The 23,919-nt window shown below is 59.8% G+C and overlaps 1 protein-coding gene and 1 long non-coding RNA gene across 13 annotated transcripts in view; one reads left to right on the forward strand and one right to left on the reverse strand.

Moving 5' to 3' along the window:
* Positions 1-131: 131 nt before the first annotated feature.
* The window catches only part of NFIX (nuclear factor I X), a 97,583-nt gene continuing 73,795 nt past the window's right edge, over positions 132-23,919 (reverse strand). For 4 of the 10 annotated variants that reach the window (XM_082729975.1, XM_082729976.1, XM_082729971.1 and 1 more), the window contains exons 4-11: positions 23,588-23,662; positions 23,117-23,237; positions 21,909-22,045; positions 18,985-19,107; positions 16,643-16,818; positions 11,111-11,258; positions 8,919-9,010; positions 132-4,397 (exon numbers count right to left, since the gene is read on the reverse strand). In XM_082729975.1, coding sequence (XP_082586101.1) covers positions 4,383-4,397; positions 8,919-9,010; positions 11,111-11,258; positions 16,643-16,818; positions 18,985-19,107; positions 21,909-22,045; positions 23,117-23,237; positions 23,588-23,662 — 887 coding nt within the window. In that variant the 3' untranslated portion in view covers positions 132-4,382. The remainder of the gene's footprint in view (positions 4,398-8,918; positions 9,011-11,110; positions 11,259-16,642; positions 16,819-18,984; positions 19,108-21,908; positions 22,046-23,116; positions 23,238-23,587; positions 23,663-23,919) is intronic. The other 6 variants (XM_082729977.1, XM_082729973.1, XM_082729978.1 and 3 more) reach the window with 4 other exon arrangements.
* On the forward strand, positions 4,387-21,902 carry LOC309864523. 3 transcript variants are annotated; one of them, XR_014311587.1, is made up of 3 exons: positions 4,387-4,545; positions 13,249-18,204; positions 20,601-21,902. It is a non-coding gene; the product is annotated as an uncharacterized lncRNA (long non-coding RNA). The 3 variants fall into 3 exon arrangements; XR_014311588.1 differs by lacking the exons at positions 13,249-18,204; positions 20,601-21,902 and adding an exon at positions 5,468-8,103; XR_014311589.1 differs by lacking the exons at positions 13,249-18,204; positions 20,601-21,902 and adding an exon at positions 7,073-8,103 and having other exon boundaries at positions 4,404-4,545.

Below are 23,919 nucleotides of genomic sequence, written 5' to 3' on the forward strand. Positions count from 1 at the left end.
CCTCCTGGAGACTCATGGATACACGCTCCTTGACCGCGTCCGCTGAGGCGCAGAACCGACGCGGCAACCCACCCACGGATCCCGAACCAGTCCCCGGACGAAGGCGTTAGCGAAGGCTCGGGCGCTCTTACTTTTGTTTTTCTTTATTTCTTTATTTCACATACACATTAGCCATTCAATGGAGAAGCCGGAGAGAGTCAGGCAAAGATGGTATAACAGAAGCGCAGTGACGGGGGCGGGGCGGGGCGGGGCGGGGCGGAGAGGGAACATACGGGCTGGCTGCCTACTTGCATTCCGCTAGGACACTGAAAACCCAGAAAACAAAACAGACAGTAAACTACCCTTGTTTCTTATGTATCTCAGTGCAGAGACGGGGGTGGAGGGCAGAGAGAGGGGGAGACCAGGCTGAAGGAGGAGGAGCGGAGGGACAGGGGACGCTAAGGGGGAAGCACACCAAATCCATTAGTACTATATATAGAGATACTCGTATATACTGCGTTTCTTAGCCTAAGAAGAAACTTGTTTGACGGGACGGGCGGCCTTTGCGGTCCGCGATGCTGGTGCTGGTCGGGCGCACGGATCTCCCGGGAGGGGCCGAAGCGGGGCTGGCCCAGGCTGGCTTGGGGGGGAGGGGGGCGCCCCGAGGGTGGGTGGGTGGGGGGAGCAGAGGCGGGGCTGGGGTGCCCCTCGGGCTCTCGATTGGGGGACGAAATTTCTCGTGACTTTATTGCTCCTTTATTTTCTCTCGTGTGGGGGGTCCGTTCAGCACGGTCGGGGTGAGGAAATGGTGGGTCGTCTGAGCCACCCGGCCCCTCTGGGACCCAGAGCGCGGCGTCCGCTCCGCCAGCACGGGGGTGAGAACAAGGCACTAGGTCGGCCGGCCAGCGCGGGGGCGGGTGTGTAAGGCAGTCGACGGGGCTGGTTGCAGGGTGGGGTGGGGCTGTGTGCGGGGCCGTGTGCGTGCGTGCGTGCGGGCGCGGGCCTGGGCGAATCGACCTGTCAGCTTGGCTGGTCCTGTCCTGGAGCTTCGAGCCTTCCTCGTGCTCCCCGGTGGGTGACGGGGGTAGGGGTAGGGGTGGAAGGAGTGATGTTGAGTCGGGGGCGCCGGGGAAAAGGGGGGGGGTAACTACCAACTTGCTGAGCGCGCTCCTGATAATGCTGGTGAGGGTCAAGTTGGCGTCTGGCTCAAAGAAGGGCGCTCGGGGCGGAGAGGGAGGGAGGGGGGGGACGTTTGTTCGTTGGCATTGACCTCTGCGGGGGAGGGGCTGGGGACCCCCCCGCCGCGCCCCCGTGCCCGGACGGGGATGAGGCGAGGAGGGGGCGCTGGGCCCTGGGGAGGGGGCGCCCGGGGAGACCCGCGGCCAGAGCAGCCCAGCCGCCGGGCGTATGCCGCTGTCCCGTTCCGTTAAACTCAACAAAGAAGGGATATGCGTGTTCCTAACAAGTGCAGGATATTTAATTGATTCATAAACTTATGTATAATAGTTTGTGGGTTTTTTTTAAAACGTACTTTATAATGTAAGAAGCACCAGGGTTTTTATGTTGAATTATCTTAAAAATAATTTTCTCTCGTCCTTTTCCTTTTTGATCTTGTGGTTTTTTTTTTTTTTAATGTCCAGGTGTTTGTTTTTTTAACTCTAAAATGTGAACGTTTCCTTCAGCCCTCCCACCGAAACCGAGAACGAACGACGAAACAAATAAAAACCCCAGATCATCCTCGTCAACGCAGGAAAACGACTTAAAAAAAAAAAAAAAAAAAAAAAAAACTGAAAACGAACGAAAAAAAAAAAAAAAAAAGGAAAAAACACTCAGCTTTCGTTATCCCCGCGCAGGGCGGGGCAGGCCCAGTTCTTTTAGCGTCCCCAGAGCCGCGAGGACATTACAACAAAAATAGAATTTTTCTTAACAATCTCTTAACATACAAAGATAGGAAAACTCTCTGATGCATTGCACTTGGTTCAATGAAAAAAAAAGTTCATTTCCCCCATATATATTTTTTGTGGGTTTTTTTTTTTTTCTCTTCTAACACGTCCCCACATCTCCTGTCGCCCTCGTCGCCCCTCGCCTGCCCCCTCACAACGACACTTGGGAAAGGAGCGGCCCCCACCCCCCTGCCCGCCCGGGCAGCCCCGCCGGGCGCGCTCCCGCCCCGGCCCAGCTGGCCTGCAGCTTCCGACCTCGCCCGGGCGGGCGCCCCGCAGACCCCGGCTCCCGCGGGCCCAGCGCGCCCGCGGCCCCGATTGTCTTCGAGGGAAGGGGCGCGTGCGGCCGGGCAGGGGGTCCCTTCCGCTCCCCTCTCAGCTCTGACCCTGTTTAGCCAACCAAACTGAAAAATCATTGCACTTTGACCGCGCGTCACGCCCGGCCCACCCGGCCCCCCACCCCCCCGCCCTACTCCCCACGCCCCCCCCACCCAGGCTCCCGCGGGATCCCCTATCCCCTGCTTCTCAGTCCCGGTCTTCCCCAGGGGCTGCACGCAGACGGGGGAGGGCCTTCGCTCAACTTCCAACAAAAGCCACTGCTGGGGCCAGCCACCTGGCGGCTTCCGGGTGAGGAGACGCCACTCGCCGGCCCCTTCTGGCCCAGGTCAGGGCCCTCTTCGCCTCCCCAGCCAGCTGCCCCCCCTCCTTCCTTCCCTCCCTCCCTGCTGGGGCCACAGCCTCACAAACTAGATTCACAATAAATAAAGCCCACAACCCACCCCTACGGTGCAATGTTGGGTTGACTGACTTTCAGAGGATCCTGACCTGTGCTTTGTGTTTTCATACAGTTAAGAAAGAGAGAGAGAGGCACGAGGACTCCAGAAGGGGGCCGAGGAAGGGAGATGCAGGGAGGAGGGAGTAAGGCACAGAAAGACAAGCCAGAGGGGCCAAGTCACACCCTGGAGGGGGGCTGGGCATGCTCTTGCTTCCCTCCCTCCCAGGGGGCTTCGGAAGACCCTCTGGACAGGTCCCCAACCATCCCTTGGTGGGGGAGGAAGGGGCTGCAGGGGGAGGGGGGAGAGCTACTTCCTGTGGTGTGTTACCAAATTGTCCCCAAGTTGCTCAAATGGAGGAGTTCCCAGTTGCGACGGCAAAAGACCCAAACAATGAATGCCCCACCCCTAAAGAAAGAGTAAAGACATTACAGCTGAAATCCAGAGAGAAGTGGCCAAGAGGCCCATATGGTGGAGAAAGTGGGGTTGGGGGGGACAGAGAAAGCTCCAAAAAAACTTTTGAAAAAGGACAACACCCAACACCCTCCAAAGGAACTGAAAGTCGGCGACGATCAGGACGCCTACCTAGCGCAGGTGGGCGGCTTAGCCGGTGGCAGCGGCGGCTGCCTCGTCCTCCTCGCTCGGCTCCGGGGTCCCCTTTCTGCTCCACTCTCCGGCCACAGCAGGGCTGTCTGCGTGAGGGGCAGGGGCAGGGACCGGTGGGGCGGAGCGAGGGCACCTGCATGCGGGGCTGGGGTGTGGGGGCGACCCTGGGGCCCACCTCCCCTCACTCGTGGCGCGGCGAGAGAGTGATTTTCCCGGCCTGCAGAGGGCGGGAAGAGGGGGCCTGTCCCAGGCTGGGACGGGCTGTTGTAGCATTCCGACTTTATCCTATGGACTGTACAGAGGGGTCTGGGGCCCTGAAACTAACCCCGAAGCTCAGGGTGGGGTGACAGGACACCCTCCATTGCAGGAGCAAGAAACTAGCTCCAGGGGCCTCTCCCTGCCCCCCGCCCCAGGGGCTTGTAGCCCGAAGGTAGGGCAGGGAAACCAGGAAGGCACCGGCCTCACCTAGTCCAGAGCAGCTGGGGGAAGAAGCCAGAGGCCAAGGCAGTGGGGGCTGAGGGGGGGGGGCGGGTAGACAGGCAGGGAGGGGGCGGAGTCTGGAGGGAGAAACCCTCTGGATCTGCCCCCCATCATTTGTACAAGCTTGTCCCCCGGGCTCCCTAGTGAAGCTCCGGCCCAAGTTGGGGGTGGGGTTCCCCTAAAAAGGGTGAGGGTGGAGGACAGGCCCCTTTAGAACTGTGCTGGTTTCTTTGTTGGGTTGATTTTGTTCCTTCCCCGGAAGGTCGGGCGGGGTAGGGAGGGGAGAAAGGCAGTTCTGCTGCATCCTTTCTTTCTTTCTGTCCTCTACTTAACAGAGTCCGTTTGCATGTTTCTTTCTGCTTGGCTGCTGGTGCACAGCTCCCCCGAGACCTCTTCCGAGGGCTCTCCGAGAACTGGGCTGCTTCTGGGGGCCTGCAGGGCTCCCCGGGCTGGAGGAGAGAAGGGCTGAGTGGCTGACGACGTCTAATTTTTGCTTTTCGGTGGGGCTGGGCTGGGGGATTTTTCCACGTCTCAAAATTTCTTCTCCCCCCGTTTGAGGAACCTCTTCTTTACATTTTGTCATTTCTTTTTGTCGATCTTATCAGAGGAACCAGGACTGAAATGGGACAAAAAGAGGCCGTATTGAGAATAGCAGGGGCAAGTCTCTTCTGCGCCCACCTGGTCCGCAGACTGCAGGCTGGAGCTCAAGGCCCCTGGAGGGCTCACCTCCAGCAAAGCCAAGGACACCAACACCCCACGAAGAGGTACACCCCCCTTCTGTCGGTACCTCCTGTGGGAATCCTGTTGCCCCCAAGAGACCCTGCCCCCCAGTGCTAGGGTCCAGCTGGCCTTCCCGTGGGCACTGTGCCCAGCGGGTGGGACCCCCATGGCTGGAGCTGGCACAGGCACAGACCTGGGATCTGGCCATGTTTCCAATTGTTTAGGTTTTTGTATGGGTCCTGCAGGGTGGGGAGGATGCCAGGCTGGAGCTTTTGTCCCCAGAGGGGTTTGGGGAGTGGGGTGGGGGTGGCTCAGCTTCTTGCTGAGTTTTCTTTCTGTCTCTTTGGATTAAAAGCAGAAATTCCCGTCTGTACTCCCCAGCCAAGGTCCCACAGGCTGAAAGGCTGGGGAGGGGGGACAGCACATGGCTTCAGTCCCTAGCAGTCCCTGGCCTGGGGGAGGGGCCCCATAGCCCCCTGTGCTTGATCCTCTACCCTAGGGCACCTGGCGCAGGGGAAGGACCCGAGTCTCCCTGCGGCGGGAGGCGCTTCCCTCAGGGTGCCAGCAGGGGGAGCCGCCTTCCCACAAACCAGTCTCCGTGGCTCCTCATCACAAAATACACCTGACCCGGAGGCTGGGCGGCCTGGCAATGCCCTCCATCAAAGGCTCTGGCCCCACCTTGTGGCCAAGGGGCAGCGGGGGAGGGGAGGAAAGGGAGCTTTTCTCCTCTCTGGTCTACAGGACCTGTGCAGAACTACTAGTACCCTTGGGGCCAGAAAAGGGTCCCTGAAAATGTATATCGGGGCAACTCCCAGGCTCTGGGTCACAGATCTGAAATGCCGAGCAGGGCTAACCACAGAGCTGGCACTGGGTAGCAGCCCATCCTACCCGTGCTCCAAGCCCACACAGAGCCGGGTGGGGAGAGTGGGGCTGGCCTGCCCGAGGCTACATGGTCTGCCCATACAGCCCAGCCAGGACTCGCCAGGACTCGGACACAGGGGAAGGTTCCAAGTCGATGTTCCTACCCGCCACAAGTGGGATGCTCTCAGGGAGCCCAGGGCCAAGGCTGCCTCACCGGAGTGAGGCCCCCGGGGCAGCGAGATCAGCCAGCTTTTCAAAAGAAGCCAGAAGTCCTGACGGCATCCCATGTGAAAGCTGTCAGTGTTTAAAACCACTTGTTAGAGCCGCACAGATTATGCCCGCTGGCTGGACCCGACCCTCATGCTCTGGTCTGGGACCATGGGCAGTCTTCTACTGAGGGATGAACACATGGAGTTGTAGTGTTAAAAAGGGCCTGGAAGATTACCTAGAACCTTCTTCGACAATGGAAACGTTCCCTGTTTGCCCTATCCAGTGTGGTAGCCACGAGCCACATGTGGCGTCTCAGCAAGTGAAATGTGGCCGCCGTTATTGAGGACTAAAGTTTTCTCTAGTTGGTTATTTACATTTTTTTTTTAAATTAAAGATAGAGCGTGCGTACAGGCAGAGGGAGAGGCAGAGGGGGGGGAGAAGCAGACCCCCCACCACTCCTGCTGAGCAGGGAGCCTGATGTGAGACTTGATCCTAGGAACCTGGGATCACGACCTGAGCCGAAGGCAGACGCTAAAGGGCTGAGCCACCCAGGTGCCCCTCTAGTTAGTTATTTAATTTGAACTTCAACAGCCACACGTGGCCAGCACCTGCCCCGCTGGATGGTGCAGATGGAGGACATTTGGAGGAATGGGAGCTTGGGGTTGTCACAATGACTGGTGCTGCTGGCATTTACTGGGTGGGCAGAGATGCCCAACTTCCTGCCACGTGCTGGCCCACACCCAGAAACCTGCCCTCCTGTGGCCGAGCTCCTGGAGGAACTGCCCAAGGTCCAACCCCATCAACTAACTGCAGGTCTTTAAAGGGAGTCTCACGGGATACCTGGCACTGTGTAAGGGAAACCCAGGCCAAAGGCACCCCGAGTTCGGCAGAAGCTAAGTCAGCAGCCAGCCCCTAGGCTTCCAGTCCTGGCCTGAGAAGGGAGCCGCCTGGGGGAGCCCCTATCCCTGCGGTCTAAGGCCTCTGTGTTCTCTGGGACCCCCTTCGCAAGGGGAGACAACAGAGGAACCCTTACAGCGCCGCTGTGTAAGCCTGGTCCGCCCCCTCCCCGCAAGGAGAAGGAGGCAGGTGACAACGGGGACACAGCACGTTTGGCCCCTCTTTGTCGGACCAAGCCAAGGTGCCAGGCTGGTTCCCTCGGAGCTGCACAGGAGGGGGAAACCACCAGTGTTCAGATTGGGAAGCCCCTCCTGCCCTCCCCCTCCCCGCCCCGCAGACCAGGAAGACCCCAGTTCAAGGCCTGGAGTTGCAGACAAAGGTGGTTCCAGGATAGCTCCCCAGTGCCTCCCCACAGGTCCCAGGAAGGGGGGGGCATCTGCTGCCAAGCACAAAGTGGCTTTTTCTGCTCACCCTTTCTGCTTCCTGAGCCAGGTCCAAAATTGATTAAAACTAAGTAAAAAGCGCTGCCCAGGGAATGACAAAATTGCTAAAATTCTCTTTTCTTCCCTCATTCTATTGTTCTCTCTCCATCTGGTGCTCCAGAGATCAGCTAAAGTCACTGGTTACTGTGGAAACCGCCCCCCACGGTACCCCCTGCGCCCGCTGCAGCCGCCTGCCTGCCCCCAGGCCCAAGGGCTCTCGGCTGTTGTGGGCCTCGTCCGGCTCCAGTCGCCCCCACCGCCCCCACCGTCACCCCCAGACACACCTGCCTGCTGGGGCCCGGGGCTCAGGCTGCTTTGCAAAACAAGGGGGAGAAAAACTGTTTCCCAAACTTGCCTCCAAGTCTGCCTTGGCCCCAAAGTCCAAGCAAAGTGAGCAGAGAAAGTGAAGAGAAAGCACACGGAGGCAGGCGGAAACAGGGTGAGCGGGGCGGACTCACGGCAGTGGTCCCCAAGAGCAAGCAAGCAGCGGGGAGCTGGGGAGCTCGGAGTTACAGGCGCTGGGGCAGGGGGAGGGAGGGAGGGAGGGCGGGAGCGATGGAGCCCTGCCGCCTGGTGCCAGCCCAGCGCCAGGAGGGGAGGCCCGCCTGCTGTCCCTTCCTCTGGCACCCCCTCCCGCCCTCTGCCAGCAGGGCTCTCTCGGCCTCCCTGGCACAGAGCAGCGGAGGGGGCTGGCTCCAGCCCCTGCTCGGAGCCATTGTTTTTCTTCTCAACACCCCCAAGTTCAAGTTCATCTGGGTGTTACATCATGTCTGGTTGCTCCTGGAAACCAGACGGGTCAGACGTGACTCTGGGGAAAGGGGGTGGGAAGCTGGAGGGGGTTGAAGTTCCCCTCCCCTCCCCTCCTTGCCACTAGGGAGCTCTGAAGTTTGAAGTTTGACAAAGTTTTTTGGCTTTTTTTTTTTTTTTTTTTTTTGAGGGAGGGAAAGGAAAAGGGAAAAAAAACAAAAACCTCAAACCACACACACAAAACTTGCATCCACCGACTTTCTCTGGACTCAGGCCTCAGAGCAGTAAAGGAGCAGGAGCAGCAAGAGGTGGCCCTGGGGCTCTGGGCTGGGGTGGATTTCCTGGTGTGGAGAAAGCCTCCAGGCCTTGGGCTCACAGGATGGTGTTTTGGTAAAATGCGCAAAAGAGAAAGATTATTTGCATGTTCCTTTCCGAGAAGCCTGGGGCTTTGTTAAACGGGCCTCCACCCTGCTCCTGAGGTGGGTCCTCCCTGCACCCCAAGGCCCCGGGGCTCCAGCCTCTGGGGGACAGGCACAGGGAGGAGGGGGCCCACGTGCGTGCGAGAGCACAGATGCCTGGACAAAACCAGATCCAGGGCATTCCAGCAGGAGGGCTGGAGTTTTCCTTGTGAGAAGCGGGGACGGGCGGGCGGGCGCTGGACTGGAGGTTCCAACAGCCCGGCCTCCCCTCTAACGGGATTCATGGGGACCTGAGGGAGGGGCCTCCAGGGTGGCAACAGGCCCTGCCCTACCCTGGGTGCCAGAGTCTCTGGGCAATCAGCCCACCAGGATGGCTCTGTCCCTCCTCCACCCCTTGCCCAGCCCACCCAAAGCCAAGGAAGAAGGGGAGGGCTGGGGGCCAGGGCTTCCAGCTGGAGAGGGAGCAGAGCAACAGGCAGACGCTGTCCTCTTCCTAACGGGGCCTCGGGCTACCACCAGGCCTGGCCCAGAGCGCCTCTAGCCTCAGGTCTTTGGCCGCCTTCCCCAGGGCCGGGGCTGTCAGAGCTAATTATCCAATTAGCTGATTAGCTAGGGGACCTGGGGGCTGCCTGGGGAGGCAGGCTCAGCTGGGCTTGCAAAAGCCTGGGCCCTCCAGCCCTGCCCTAGCCCCTTCTCCCGGATTGGCCTCAAGGAGCCAGCGTCTTCCCTCCCGCCCGTGATGCCCCCGCCCCTGCCTCTTCCCCCTGTGCCCACATCCACCTCGCGGGTGGAGACTCCTACCTGAGACTGCTGTGGGATGTTCAGAAAGTTGCCGTCCCGGGGTCCGATGCTGACAAACCGGTTGGCAGAGGAGGCGCCTGTCGTTGCGAATGCTGTGGGGAGCAGGGAAGAGAGGGAGAGACCCCGTGAGGCCTTGGGGCCTGCCCGGGCACTGCCCTTCGGGGCTGCTGAGAGAGGGAGAGACTGGATTAGACCACGCTGCCAGGGCTTAGGCTGGCCGTGGGAAGGACAGGCCAGAGGGGGTCCCATCACCCGCTCACTGACCAGGAGCACACACTGTCCCCCACCCCTAGCATTCCACCTCAGCCAGATGTCCTCTCTCCTGGCCCAGGGTGTGGGAGGGGCCCTGGAGGCTTTAGCTTGAGGCCCATAGACCCCGTTGTGTCCCCAAAGCAGGCACCAAGCAGGACTGAGGCTAGCCCTCGTTGAAGCAAGGCACCCGTGCTTTCCCACGGACTCTCTTGGGTCTTGGGAAGAGGGAGCCTGGGAGGGCGGGATGCTGGGGGCTCAGCCGGACCGGCCCCACCCTGCTCAGGGAAGGCCGGCTCAGCCAGGCCTCCTCTCCGACCAGGGCAGCTGGGCCGGTGCTGCATCACAGAACCACGCCGGGCAGTCCCAAGGATGGGGCTGATGGCTCAGGGAACTTGCAGGGGTCCAGTGGAGGGCTGAGTTGGCTGGGACAGGGGCAGAGAGAGGACCTGGCTGCCAGCTTGGACCCAGCAGGCGTCCTCCTCCTCTGATGCATGAGCCAGAGCCTGTGGTCCCGCGGTCCCCAGGGCCTGACCCAGGCCGTAGCACAGGAGGAGGTGGCAGAGCCCCAGGGCTTGGGTGCCCATGAGCAGTTCTGGAGCCTGAGGGGCAAACGGGCAGCCCAACACCCCTGAGCTCTTCTTGGGTTTTCTGGCTGGAACCCTATGGGAGGGAATGGGTTGTGCACCCCCAGCAGGGTGGATGTCCCCAGAAGGAACAAGAGTGTCACAGGCTGCCAGGGATTCCCCCCCAATACACACCCTCTACCAGATACACCCCAGGGACTGCATGCTCACCAGATACTGTCCAGGGCCCCCCCCAACCCCGCCCCAGCCACTCTGCCGCCTGGTGCCTCCTCTCCCACCCTGCCCACCTCCAATGACCATGACCATGACTTCGTGTCTTATGGCGGATGCAGATGGGAAGATGGCATGAAGAGGATGGAGAGGGGAAAAGAACTCAAACCATGAGAAAGAAGGCAACAGAGAGCGCGAGACGGAGGAAAGTGAGATGGGCCGCCCCTCCCACTGCGGACCAGGCAGTCCTGGCCTGGGGTCTGCCGGCCCCCAGAGCGCCCGAAGCGCAGCCCACCCTCTGCCCACAGACGGCACACCGCCCACCCTCCACCTCTCCTGTCCTTCACACGTCGGGTCTACCTTGGGCCTCTCAACTCAGATTTTTTTTTTCCCTTTAACAAAATTTGTCATTGGTTAAAAGAGAGAGAGAGAGGAAGAGAAAGAGATGAAGTAAGCCGAGGCCCAGAGCCCTCCCTTGTCCTTGGAACAGTCAACCTGGGAAAGGGAGAGGGATGGGAGGAAGAAAAAAAAAAGAAAAAAAAAAGAAAAAAAAAGAGGAACAACGAGAAACCAAATGTGAGATTGAAGGGGAGGAGGTCAGGGGCTGGCCTGCTGTACCGTTAGAGGCCCAAGGGCCCCAGAATGGAGGTGAGGGGGCAAGGCCAAAAGGGGATGGCAGTGGCGTCACCTTGTGGTCACATTTAATTTTTTTTGGTGTAGCGGGGCACAACGAAACAACAAAAATCAAAAAACAAAAAAACGAAAAATGAAAAAAAACAGCAATCAGGCATGAAGATGGCATGGCTGCGCCTCCCCGCCCCCCTCCCACCCTGGCCAGCACCCCTGGCCTGCGTGCCCCACTGTGCTCCCCCTCCCGCCCCCGGGAGGGGCCTGGGCCAGGGGCCCCCCGGCTAGGAGCCGCGGGTGGGCAGGGGGGCTCGTGGGGTGCTGGCTGGTGCAACTGAGGCCCTGGAGGCCATGACTGGGGGCTCAGCTCTGCTCTTGTCCGGGTGGGAGGCTCCATGGCGCTCTGGGTTGGGGGGCTCTGGCGGTGGGCGGGGCAGGGGTTTTTCTTTTTGCCGTGGAGACTGTTTGGATGGGCCAGGGATGCTGGGCGTTGTGGTTTCGGTTTCATCGTCCACTTACAAGGTGATGGAGGAGTCAAGGCGGCGCCGTCTGGGGCAGTGCTGGTGGATTTGGAATCAGGCATAGGAAGGGGCACAGGTCTGGCCACTGGAGGCGGCGGCGGTAGCAAAAATGACCCCGGGACTTTGCCCTGGCCGCTACCGTTGGGCTGCGAACAACATAAATAGAGTGACGCATGAAGGCACATCCCACACAGACACACGCTCCCCTGCGCGGCCACGCCAGCTCGCTCCTGAGAGCGGGCGCTCCCGGTGGAAGATGCAGGACGGGGTCGTCTCCTCCGGGGCACGGGGTGGGTGAGGGTGTGAGGCTTCTATTTGGTCTCTCAGGTGTTTCTCTCTCTCTTTTTTTTTTTTTTTTTTTTTTTTTTTTGTGGTCCTCTTTTGAAGTTGTGGGAGGGACGAAAGGGGGTGTCCGACGAGTGGTTTGTTATTTCTCAGGGAACATGTTTTAGGTATCAAAACATGCCACCTCGCCACCTAAGCAGCTGCCCCTAGCACGCTCGTGCTCTTGGAAGACCTGCCTCAGCAGGTAAGATGCGCCAGCTCACCCCCCACCGTCCCCCGAAAACAGACGCAGGCCGCCCTCTGCGGGCCCCTGGGGTGGGGCTGGCCGACCTAGCCAAGGACCACAGGCCCTCGGGCCTCTACCCCACATCACAGCCCAGGGAGACGCCGCGTGCTGGGGGTCTTGCCCCGGACTCCGGCAGCCTGAGGATTGTGGGGTGCCGGCCCATTTTCTACAGAACGGCCCAAGAGGAAAATCCATCACTGCCAGCCACAGTCCCAAGGCTCTTAGAGAGGACCTCCCTGTACGGGGCTCTCAGAAGCCTGGGAACCTGGCCGCCAGCTCCATTGCTTGGCTCTATCCCGTCTTCTGCCTCAAACTTGAATCTCCTCCCTAAGCCTCATGTATGCCTTGTGCACATCAGCCTTTGGGATTCGGGGACGGAGGCCCCACAGGGTGGGGCAGAGGTCCCTGGCCTCCTGCAGGCACAGCTTTCTGGAGCTCTGGGCAGTGCTCTCGATGACCACCTGCAGCCTGGGCTCAGGGTGAGGGGGCTAGAGCTCAGAGTCCTAAATGGTCCCCTCTCCTGAGGGGCAGAGCTCTGCCCCCCCAGCCACCCAGGTGCAAGGCTCAGGGAGGCTCCCGTGCTGCCCCTTCTGTTGGTGGGCGAACCCCTTTGATGTCTCCAGCCGACCCAACTTCTATCCTCACTGGTTCCACTGGACTAGGACCACGAGACTTCCAAAGGGTCTCCCCTGTGCTAACAGTGTCCTCTAAGGACACTCAGCGTCTCGGCGCCCGGCTCCGTACCGCATACTTTACCCAGGTGGTGGCCGATGCTCCCCCCACCCCACCCACCGTGAGGCAGCAGTTTTTGCCTGGGTCGGGGGTGACAGGGTGGATTCTGCCTCGGCAGGGGGCACTAACAATGTCTGGAGACATGTTGGGTAGCACCACTTCTGGGGGTGCTGCTGGCATCTGGGGTGGGGCGGAGTCTGGGGATGCTGCTAGACACCCCACAAGGCACGAGATGGCCCCCAGGATAAAGGCCCAACAAGCCAAACATTACTAGTGCCGTGGCTGGGAAACCCTTATTCAAGAGAAACTTGATTCTCCCCCTTGCACAACTGGCAAAACTGAGGCTCTGCAGCTGAGTGGTTTATCCAGTCACCCAGCTGTGACTGGTGAGGCCGGAAATTCACAACCATGTCTCTCTCACTCCAGGGATCCTGGGGATTTTTTCCAGTGGGCTCATCCCAGCCCTCATCCTGAAATCCAAAAGCACTCAGGCTACTGCCCTCCCCTCCCACGGATGTGACTGCGTGTAACATCAAATAAGAGCCCCCTGGTTGGACCTTCAAGGCCCCTGTGGTAGAGCCCAGATGGGGTCTTCCACCACTCATGCCTCTACGGTCACCTCCTTCCAAGTACTTCCCATTGCAAACAAACTGGAGTTTCCAGAACATAGCCCAAGCAGTTGGGGGCTGCACCCATGCTCGCTGCAGAACCCTCTATCTACAACACCCCTTCCCATACCCCTTAAGTCCGGCTCAGAAAACACCATCCCCAACCTGGGACCAGCCAGATACCCTAAATCACCATCCGTTTCTCTCTCTGCCTTTTTTTTCTAGGGTGGTCGACCAAAGCCTTTGAAGCAGGCTGCCTCCAAGGCTCCCCAGCAAGCCCGGGGACAGCCACCTCTGTGCGGCCCAGGCATGCTGCACTTTCAAACCATCGAGCCCCATGTCTGACCTGTGCCGGCCACACCCTTCTGAGCTCTGGCCACCACCTCCCATCACCTCTAAAGACCAGCGCCTAGGTCTGACATTGTCCCTCCAAATGGTTCCCTTGACTTGCTCTTTCCTGCCCACTCAGAGATCCCCTGACAAAAGCAGGCGGGGGCTGCTGGTCTCTGCGTCCTGGGCCCTTTGTGCCAGGTGCCCTTTCAGAAGTAGGCAACTGCCTTCCTCCAGCAGGGCAGGAAACGCAAGTCTCGAGAGATCACAGCCTCACTCCTTTACTCTGTGCCATCCTGTGCTTGCCGCCCCCCTCCCCCAGGGGCTGGGGCCCACGGCCCTCCAGGTAGCCCTGGCTCCTACAGGGCGCCCTGTGCCTCCTTCTAGTCCTCAAGACCCTGTCTCCCCTCAGGAGGACCTAAATCACTCATCGCTCTTGATGAAGCCAATCCCAGCCCAACACGGCCAGTCATCAAACACCGCTGGTTTACAACATTTAGTTTCTGGAAGCTACTTCCAACCAGGCTACGGTATCTCAGCTCTGATTGCAGTACAAGTTGAGGTTTTAAAAATCTCTCGAGGTCTTGTGATTTTGCGGTGCCTTGAAACCTCACAAGTTAAAAGCTAGAAGGAACCTGGAGATGGGATAGCTCTTCACTTTCAACAGACAGATGAAGACGAGGCCTGGCGGCTCCAGTGCTGATGCCTGAGGCTGACCTACAACCGGTCTTTCTGCCTCCCGGGGTCACGCTATCCCATCGGGCCCTGTGACTTCTCCATCGGTTCACTTGGTGGCCTCTTCTCTCTGCCAGAAACACAGCTAACCAGGCATCTTCCTTCTGCCCTTTGTGTCTCCTCTGAGTGACGTGTCCACTTGGCCTTGGCCTTTACCGATCTGGCTCTTCTCAAGTAGGGCCTCTTGCTGCAGTCCGAGGATGAGCACGGGGTGGTGCCTGGAAACCCTTTTGCAAATCGTAAAAATTTCGTATGCGTACTTTTTTCTTTCTGCAAAGATGCTCTGTAACTTCACATTCTCAAAGAGGTTAGGAATTTACTCCTTCAGGCTTTAGATCAATGATTCTCAAAGTGGGTCACCCGACCAGAAACAACATCGGCTGGGAACTTGGGGAGAAATGCAGATTCTCGGCCCCACCCAGGTCTGGGGAATCAGAATCAGGTGAGGCCCAGGCACCTGTGTGTTAGCGAGCCTTCCAGGTGACTCGTGCATGCTAAGGCTGAGAACCTTTGCTCTGGAGGCAGCCACGGACCCAGAGCAGCCTGGTACTGCCATTGGCGGTCACCAGGTCAGCTGCAGAGCCTGGGGCCTCTGGCTCCCTCCTCCAGAGCCTGTGGCCGAGCCCCAAAGAGCAGGCTCACTGAAGACACGCCCTTCTCCTCTCTGGGCACAACAGGCCAGGAGAGGAAACCCAGAGACTGCTCCCCAGCTGGGCTAGGCTCTTCTGTTTAACCAGATTGCCTGCTTGCCCTCCTGCCGGCAGTGTTTTATCCACGGTCTGCTCGGAGCAAGCATCTGCCTTCTGGACCAGATGAGCCCTTAATCTTGAACGCTCAAGTCAAGGGAGAGGCTCAGGACCCAGCCATCATCAGGAGGCTTAAGGACAGACTGACCCATACTCCCGAGAGTCCTGTGCATTAGCTTTGGCTCTTTGGGCTAAACTGGCCCCTCAGGTCAGTCTCATTTTGGTTCCAAACCCCAGCTGCCTCTGTGGGTGAGAAGGCATGCAAGGTGGGGTTCCTGGACTCTCGGATCCATATGCCAGACCCCAGGGCCCTTGGGCGCTGGGACATGGGCTTGTAGCTCCCGTAGACTCTGCTGTCATCTCTGATGGAACCGTAGTAGCTGTCGGGGTCATGGCCACGTCCCCCTCCATGCCCCTAAAAGTGGACAGAGCTTGTCCAGAGAGGTAGGCAAGGCTCCGAGTGAGCTAAGGGGCTGCAGAGCCAGCGAGAGAGAAGCTCACAGGGAAAAGGAGACGAGGAAAGTAGAAGGAGGGAGAACAGGAGAGAGGGAAGAGGACCGGCTTCCGTTCTGGACAGCAAGAGCGAGGAGGCTGAGCCGTAACCCTGCCCCAAAATGCACCAGCACTCAGCAAATGCCCATTCTGTACAGGCCGCCCTGAGGCAGCACTGGGCTGTGTGGCCAAGGGCCGCCCACAGCTCTCCCTGGGCCACCTCTGGCATAAGGTTCCGAACGCCTCGCCCCACCACGGGCCTTTGAGCGACCTCCCCCCTGACTTCTCCCAACGGGTTTCCAGGCTGGACCAGCTGCGGAAAGAGGGGCTGGACCTTCTCACAGCGCCGTGTGCTGCTGGGACTCTAGAACCTTCCCAGAGGCCTAGAGACCTCCTTGTCCCAACCCGAGTGCTCAGGGACCCAGGGACCAAGAGAGGACCACTGTCCCACTGAAGGGTCACCTCTGACCCACCACTGTCTGGGATAAGCCCTTTGCTGAGTGGCCTGTGTTTCTGCTCATCAGGGCCTGGGCCCTAGGGCTTGCTGACAGAGAAGGGCGGTGGGGCAGCAGAACTCCATGGGCAACCAGCATCTCTCCTAGGCTGAGAAGCAGAAGGGCTTCCCTCCAGAACAAAAGCAGACCTGGGAACCTCTTGCTGAGAGTTCTGCCAACGGGAGACTCCATGACCGCTTGAGGGGAAGGAGGGAGGGCCTTTGCTCCACCCAGGGCTTCTCACCAGCGAATGGTGATGCCCCCAGGGCACGCTGAACTCTGGAAATATCCTCGATCATCGGGACTGGGAGTGATGGTGCCGCTGCCATTGAGTGGGTGGGGCCGCGGATGCTGCCCAGTACCCCACAGTGCCCAGGACGGCCCCGCAGAACACAGAATGGACAGCCCAGATGTCAATAGTGCCAAGGCGAGGAACTCTCCTTCTAGCACCTACACACTCCTTGTAGCCCTGAGGTTTTACGAGGGGTGCTATGAGGTCAGGAGCCCAGGCTGGGTTGGATAGATCACGGACACACTCTTGAGGGGGAACAGAGACTGAGGGGAGGGCAAGGAGCCCGAGCAAGAGCGAGGCGGGCCCGGCCACTGCCCTCGTCCCCAACTCTGGACGGTGACAGGCCCTGGCATTACACATGGACCCCTACCCCCAGATCCAGAAGACGGAGGTGTTTGGCACTACCAGCCCTCTGCTGCCCCAGCCCTAGGAGGGCTCCCGGCTTTTGGACCCTCTCCCTGTGAGCCCCGAGACAGACGGACAGATGCAGAGATGAGCTGTGGCAGGGCTCCGGGGGCCTGTGGACTCACCTGTCCGGTGGCCTGGCCCGAGCCGTCCGAGCACACGAACTGCACAAACTCCTTCAGCGAGTCCTGCCCGTGGTGGTGGTGGTAGCGGATGGTCGGGTGCGTGAAGTACGGGCTCGACTGCTGGATGATGGATGTGGAGGGGAAGTGCAGCGCCGACGCCGTGGCCCGGGGGCTCCCTGCGCGCATGTGGGCAGGAAGAAGAGGGCATCAGGGCTTAGGAGGCAGAGGGGAGCGCAATGGAAGATGGGGTTGGTTGGGGGTGGGGATGCTGGTCAGACAGAGCCCTGAGGTGCCAGAGGAGAAGGGAGAATGGGGTTAAGATCAAGGCCAGGACCAGGCTGAGGAGAGTGAGGCACCGGCCTCCGGTGAGAAAGTTAAGGCAGCACCAGATAATTCGACAATCGACAATGGAGGTAAGCAATGTCTTAACACAGTACTTTCACAAGCCGGACCGGCGGAGCGCCCAGATGGCTCAGTCGGTGAAGCATCAGACTCTTGATTTCGGCTCAGGTCATGACCTCAGGGTGGTGATCTCAGGGTGGTGACCCTGAGCCCCACGCCTGGCGCTTCACTCAGCGGGGAGTCAGCTGGAGATTGTCTCTCTCCCTTGGCCCCTTCCCGCCAAACTAAGTAAATAAATCTTTTTTTTTTTTTTTTTTTTTTTTTTACTACTTTTTTAAAATAAAAAATCAAATTGGCAAACCAGGGCTGGTCAGCCAGCTGCTGGTCTTTGTAATCAAGTCTGATTAGAACCAGGGCTGGAGCTTGGGTGACGTGAACACAGCAAGGCTGGGCAAGTGCAAGGCCAGCCCCATCTTTTGTTTAAAATGCTGATAGCTGTTCCTCGCATGTTGTTTGCAACCGTTTCAATTATTACATTAAATATTATTTATCTTGATGACTAGGGTTTTGGGGCCTCCTGGGAGTCTGTCGTGGGGAGGGCCTCACTGGCTTCACCCTGGTCCAGGGCCTACGGGTGAGTCTGGGGGAGGGAGAGAAGGGACCAAGGGGTCCCAGGCTCTGGCTGGAAACAGGGCCCCGGCCCCTTTCCTGTGCAGGACGAGCCCCTGAAACACATAACACCCGCTCCTGCACGCACAGGACGGTGGCTCTGGCCGCTGCTGCCCAGGCCGCGTTCCCATGCGCTCAGCCCCGCGGTCCTTGCACACACATCCTCCCCACACACAGCTCGCACCCCGGCGCCGGCCCCAGCTCTTCCCTGGGCAGAGTCCTCCCCCTCCGGTCTGTTTCCAATCAGCTCGCTCTTGCTCTCAGTTTCATTAGGGGCTGAGGAAACTTGGCTTCTCTCTGGAGTTCATAAAAGCTGAGCGGAGCTGGGCCTGCTGCCCTCCTGCTGCCTGCACGGAGAGGGCCTGGGGTCCCCGCCCCCACCTTGCGGCCACCACGCCCTGCCCCAGCACAGGCTGCCTCTGGGCTCTCAGCCAGGAGGCCCCGAGGAGGAAGCCGGGAGGGTAAACCTCACTCTTCTCTGTGTCCTACAGACGAGCCCACAAGACGGCAGGCAGGCAGAGAAAAAGTCCAGGCCTCTTTCTGCCAGAAAGGTACCAGGGGAGGGAAAAAGCAAATGAGGGAATGGAGAGGCTGAGGACTCAGCTGCTACCACTTCCTGCCGGATGCTGTCCCCTCAGGAACACTGAGATGTCCCCTCTACCCTGCCCCCACCAAGCACCCGCTCCCGAGCAAAGCAAGAGAGCCCACCAAGGCAGTGGGCTTGCTCCTCTCCCTGGAGAACAACCCAGGTGCTACCAGCCTCTGGGCCCAGCCCTTGACTTTTGGCAAAAGGGCAGGGAGGGCCTGAGAAGGGAGCCCGGGCTCCCCTGAGTGCTCTTGTCAGCCTGTGCCCCACAGGGACCAACCCCGGTGCTGGGAAATCGGACCCCAGGCTCAGCCAGGAGCTCAGAGGGAAGAGGGAAAGAGTACAGAAGGAGAAGCCTTGTGCTTTCCCGTCCTCCCCTGGCAAGAGGCAAGGAGAGGGGGCAGGAGTGGATCTGAGGCCTCTGTCACCGAAGGCAGGTCGGGGAGGGCCTTGAGACAGACCCATGCTGCCCAGCACACACACATGCACCCATGCACACACGTGCACATGGGGAGTGAGAAGCAAGCGGGAGGCTGCTTGGGGACAAGGCGAGGAGGGGCTGCCGCAGAGGGAGGGCCCACTCCCGTGCCCACCCTCCGCCGGACCGCCGCCGCCTACTCAGACAGCTTGGGGCTGTCACTCGGGCTGTCACCCCAGCTCCTTCACCTGGCCAGCTGCCCCTAAGCGCTCTACCGCCTCCCCCACTGCCCACCCCCCCCTCCCGGCCAGGCCCCCCATTTCTCACCTGGTCTGACTCCAGCAAGCACAGGCAGCGGGTGGTGAGTGAAAGCCATGCGCGGGGAGCTGCCCTGAGAGGAGAGGGCACTGCAGAAGTCCAGCTTTCCTGACTTCTTTAGAGAAGCCGGGCCTGGGGGGAGGAATCAGCAACACAGGGCAGGTTTAGCTGGGCCGGGGTGAGAGCAAGGGAAGGCGGGAAGCCAGCAGCCAGCTCCTCTCTCCTCTGCCCCTCCCTGCTATCCCTTCCCCCACACACCCCCTTCCTGCCTCCTTTGCCCCATTCTGGCTCTGGTTCTTAGGCCCCGTGTGCCGCCTGGCCAGCTACAGGTGCTCTGACCGGAGAGCAAAACGAGACCCTCCGGTGCACAGGGTAGGAGATGAGCAAGAGGGCCTGTCTTGCTCCCTGATGAGCAGATAATGAGCTCGTAGGGCACAGGATGAAAAGGTGGGATGCGGGGGCGGGGAAGGTGTGCAGGAGCAGCCCCAGGGAGCCAGCTTCAGAGTGAGGGGTGACCCTGAAGAGCGAAGAGGGAGTGATGGGCTGGGGTCTGCTCTGTGGGGCCCTGGACTGGGGGAGGCTCTGGTAGGAAGAACTCACAGCCCTTGGGAGGGACTGCAGGGGTGACATGCTATGTCACCCGACGTGAGAGCAGGAGGACCTGGAGGGACCGGAGGACCTGGGTGGCAGAGCAAGACAGGAAAGGAACCCCCTTCCAGGGGATCCAGAGGCTGGGCGGCTGCCTCTGCCTCATTTCAGGGCTTTGTTCTCCTCCTGGTGCCAGAGATGGGTGGCATTCACTGGGACAGGGGCACAGAGGCCCCCCCCCCCGGCCTTGCAGCTCTGTCTGAAAGATCCTGATGCTGCCAACTGAGTCATCTCTGCACCCTGAGAGCATGATGTCCCATGGAGGCTCTGACACAGCAGGGGCCCTGGGCCAGGTCCTCCAGGCGAGCTCGTCCCCTGTCCTAGGCTGAGGCTGGAGGGCTCAGATGGAGTGGAGGGGATGCGCGGGGCGTCTTTCAGGCACAGACTCTGTCTGAGTGGGAGTGGGGGGGGGGCTGCAGTCTTAACCGCGGAGGGAAGAGGTGGGGGAAGGGCGAACTCCCAGCCGCCAGCAGAGGTGTTATCTGGCAGCAGCTGTGTGCCACCTGATAGCTGGCATGGTGAGGGGGTGGGGAGCACCCCCACCAGCTGTGCACAGCTGTCCCCGTGGCCGCACAGCGCTTCCCCAGCTGTTCCCTGTCCTGCAGCTGGGCTGCTTAATTGGCGATTTGTCGCAGCACGGGGAAACAACACCGCGGGGGTGGGGGGCGGAGGAAAAGAGGGAAAGCAAGGGAGCTGGGGGTGCTGCAGGAGGATGCTGGGGGCCGTGCGTGGCAGGACAGCTGGAAGGAGCAGAAATGGCAGGCACCGGAGCAGATGGCTGAGAAAAAAGAGTGGGAGCCAGAGAGGTGACAGGTCCTTGGGCACCAGGTCAGGGCAGAGGGACAGGGAAGCTGAGCCCCAGGAGGCAGCTACAGATGCAGCTCTCAAGGCACTTGAGTCCTCCAGAGACAGTCACTTAACTGAGGCCCTGGCTGCGGAGTCTTCAAGGCCTTTTCAACCCCTTCTGTCTCTCCCAGAGAAGTATCTGGGCTGTGTCGACCCAGCTCCTGCTTGCCACACAAAGCCCTGTGAGAGGCACCCAAAGACTGCCCGGAAAGCTGTTCCACAAAGGTGAGCTTTGCTCTTGGTCTATTCCCCCGGCCCAAGGTCTCGAGATGAGCTCTCCTCCACTCGTCCCAGGGAGCTGAGAGAGGGTCCCTTGGACCACAGCAACGCAGAAGCCCTCCCCGCCCCTCTGCCTTGCTTTTCCTGAACCCCTGCCCGGCCCATTTGCTTGGCCCATCTCTGTAGAGGCACATCTGGAAAACACCAGGCAAAGCGACAGCAAGTCAGGCCTTCCTCTTCCTGCTTCCAGAGCAGAGCTCCCGTCCCCAGGCCTGACCAGAGCGTACAAGCCCCATGTACAAGCCCTGCACACGGGGCTGCGCTCCCCAGCACCACGACTCGCACCTCAAGGACACACACAGGTTGCACGAGCAGTGTGCCCGGCCGGAGTAGCCCACGGCCAGCCTCTTCATGCGTGTTATTGGGCATGCAGACACACAAGTGGGAGCACACATGCGCACTCCCCCTCCTTCCCATCTGGGTTCTCTGGGTCTGCTCAGGCCTCCGGTCAAGACTGGAAGTGAAGGTGGGTGGGTTCACGGAGAAAGGGGCAGCCGGAGGGTACTGGGAGGACTGACCCGGCTCCCTTTGCCCTTCCCTAGCTTTCCCGCTTGACTGGACAATGATTTGGTCATCCTTTCCTGGACTCTGTCCTCTCTGGGATCCCGGGCCTTCAAACGAGCAGTTCTCAACTCAGGGCCTCTCCCCTATGCCAGAGGATATTCAGCGACATATCTGGGGACGTTTTTGGTCATTATACTTTGGGGAGGAGTGGGGAGTTGCTGCTGGCTGGTGGCTGGAGGCCAGGGCTGGTGCTCCACGCCCTCCAGTGCACAGGACGGCCCCGCCTCAGAAAATGATGTGGCCCCACATGTCCATGGTGCCCAGACTGAGAGAAACGGCTTCACACCAGGGGACCACAGAGCTGAGGTGTCCTCTCTAGAGAAACAGCAAGAGAAGGAGACCACGAGAGCTCAGGGCTTGGGGCCTCTGCTTTCCTTCCATCACACCCATGGCTCTGCTGCCCATGTAGGGACAGCCCAGCTCCTCGCCTCCACCCCCTCCTTCGGCCTGGTCTGCCCGCCTCTGGAAGGTCAGGAGGCCAGAAGACAGGTAGTGCCACCACAGCAGGGGAACCGGAGGGAGGCTCGCCGTGGAAGCTGAGCAGGAAGAAGAAGCTCCGGCTGCCCTGCTCTGCGTCGGCCCTACAACGCCCATACCTGCATCCACATCGTTGGGCCAGCCACTGGACTGGCTGCTGCCGGCTGCTGGGGAGCGGCCTGTACCAGGATAGAAGACATCATCGACAGGGCTCTCCATCTCACTGTCATCGATGGACTTGGGGCGCTTGGTGGTGCTGGGAAAGAGGAGAGGGATCAGGTAGGCCAAGGGAAGACTGAGCTACAGCTACTCAAGCCGAGGCTCCCTGGCACTCACTACGTGCCCACCCCTGAGACTAGACCGGCCCTGGGAGTCCCTCAGGGCCCAGCCCACCTGTTCCTCCTCCTTAATCCCCTTCTCAGTCCATGAAACCCTCATCCACTGAGCTGCTTAGGTCAAAGAGGGGGCAAAAGCCTCCTCCCTTGCTTCCCTGGCCCCGCCTTCTATTTCCCATCAACCCCCAGGGCCAGGGCAAGTTGAGAGGCACTTGCCAGGAACAAAAATCCCAAAGGGGTGCTGCAAAACTCAGACATCAAGATACTAGGTTATTTTATATGAAAATAGTACTACCACGAAGCTACTATAGTATTACAGCGTAATATTCTAACAAATTAAAGTGAATGCCAAAAACCTCACAATGAACCAGAAGTCCAAGTTTTTTTTTTTTAAAGCACAGGATCCCTTCCGGTCCTGAACAACTGGCCCTGACAAAGGCTGAATGTGTCCACCCCCCAACACCTCTCAGCCCCACCCCCCCCACGCCTCTCCCACACCCAGCTGAGGCCCCCCTCTACTCCAGCCTCTAACTGGCCGTCCGTCCTGCCCACACATGCTGTTGCAAGGGGCACTTTCTGGAACCCATATCCCCCGCATCTCCTGCTTCAAACCCTTCAGTAGGTTTTAAGTCTAAATATCTTCTAGAGCCTTCTTTGGGGGGGGGCATCCCACCTGGAGCTTCCATCCCAGGCCTGTCTGGGCTCAAATGTCACTTCCGCAACAGAGAGGCCTTCTCAGATCCCCACTGGGAGTGCCCTCAGGGCAGACCCATGCCTTGTTTAGGCTTATGTCCCCGGCACCAAATGGCCAGCGACAGCACAGCACGAAGCAGGAAGCTCAGGGGATTGGTAGCGTGGCAGGCCCTGGAGCTCCGGAGCCCACGCCCTCAACAAGGGGTGACCTTCTAAGGCTCCCAGGCCTTGGAGGTGCAGCTGGCTGCAGCACCTGAGATGGCCTGGGGCTGGGGGGGGGGGCAGGGTGCTGGGCTCACCTGGTGGAAGGAGGGGAGGTGATGGACCGCCGCCCCAGGGTCACCTGGTTTATGTTGTAGTAGCTGGGACTCTCCAGGTCGGCCAGTGAGAAGTTGGGCCCTGATGCTGTCGCAACAGGAGCTGGGAAAAGGCAAGAAGGTGATAAGGTTTGAGGGGTGGAAGCCCCAGCGGAGCCTTGTTTTATCGTCCTAAACAACTCCCCAAAAGCCTCCTCCTGGCTGGGGTGTCTTTGGGCAATAGCCCTTGGTGGTGATTTTTCTCCTCCGAAGCAGTGGGGACTAGAGACTGGGCTCTCCAGGTGCCTCCGCTCCACCCGGCCCAGGACCAACGGGCAGAGCATCCCAGGAAACCCTGTCTGCCCCTCGGCCAAGACCCCACCAGCGGGGGGGGGGCCACACACGGGGTCCGTGTCCCACCTCCTTACACCCCCAGTCTGTTGAGCTCGGCCCTGGCTGGAAGAAAGAACTCACTTTGTGATACTCTCACCAGCTCTGTCACATTCCAGACCCCGGAAGTCACAAAACAGTCCTGGAAACTTAAGTGCCCTGAAGAGGGGAAAGAACAAGTGAGTGAGTCAGGCAAGGCTGGGGGGTGCTGCCTGCCTGTGTCCCTGAAGCTCTCCCCACTGGGATTTGATTCCCTCCCCTCCATTCCAGACCCAGGCTGGCCCTCAGGGGCCCTCATGTCTACACAGAAGGGTGAGTAGGCTTCTGGTGAGCTCCTGCCCTTGGGGCATCAGCTGAAGTTCAGCTAAGGAATGGCTGAGTAAAGGGGAAGAAATGGAGGAGACGGGCTGCCAGTT

The sequence above is a fragment of the Mustela nivalis genome (assembly GCF_964662115.1).
Source record: "Mustela nivalis genome assembly, chromosome: 1".
Classification (NCBI taxonomy): Eukaryota; Metazoa; Chordata; class Mammalia; order Carnivora; family Mustelidae; genus Mustela; species Mustela nivalis.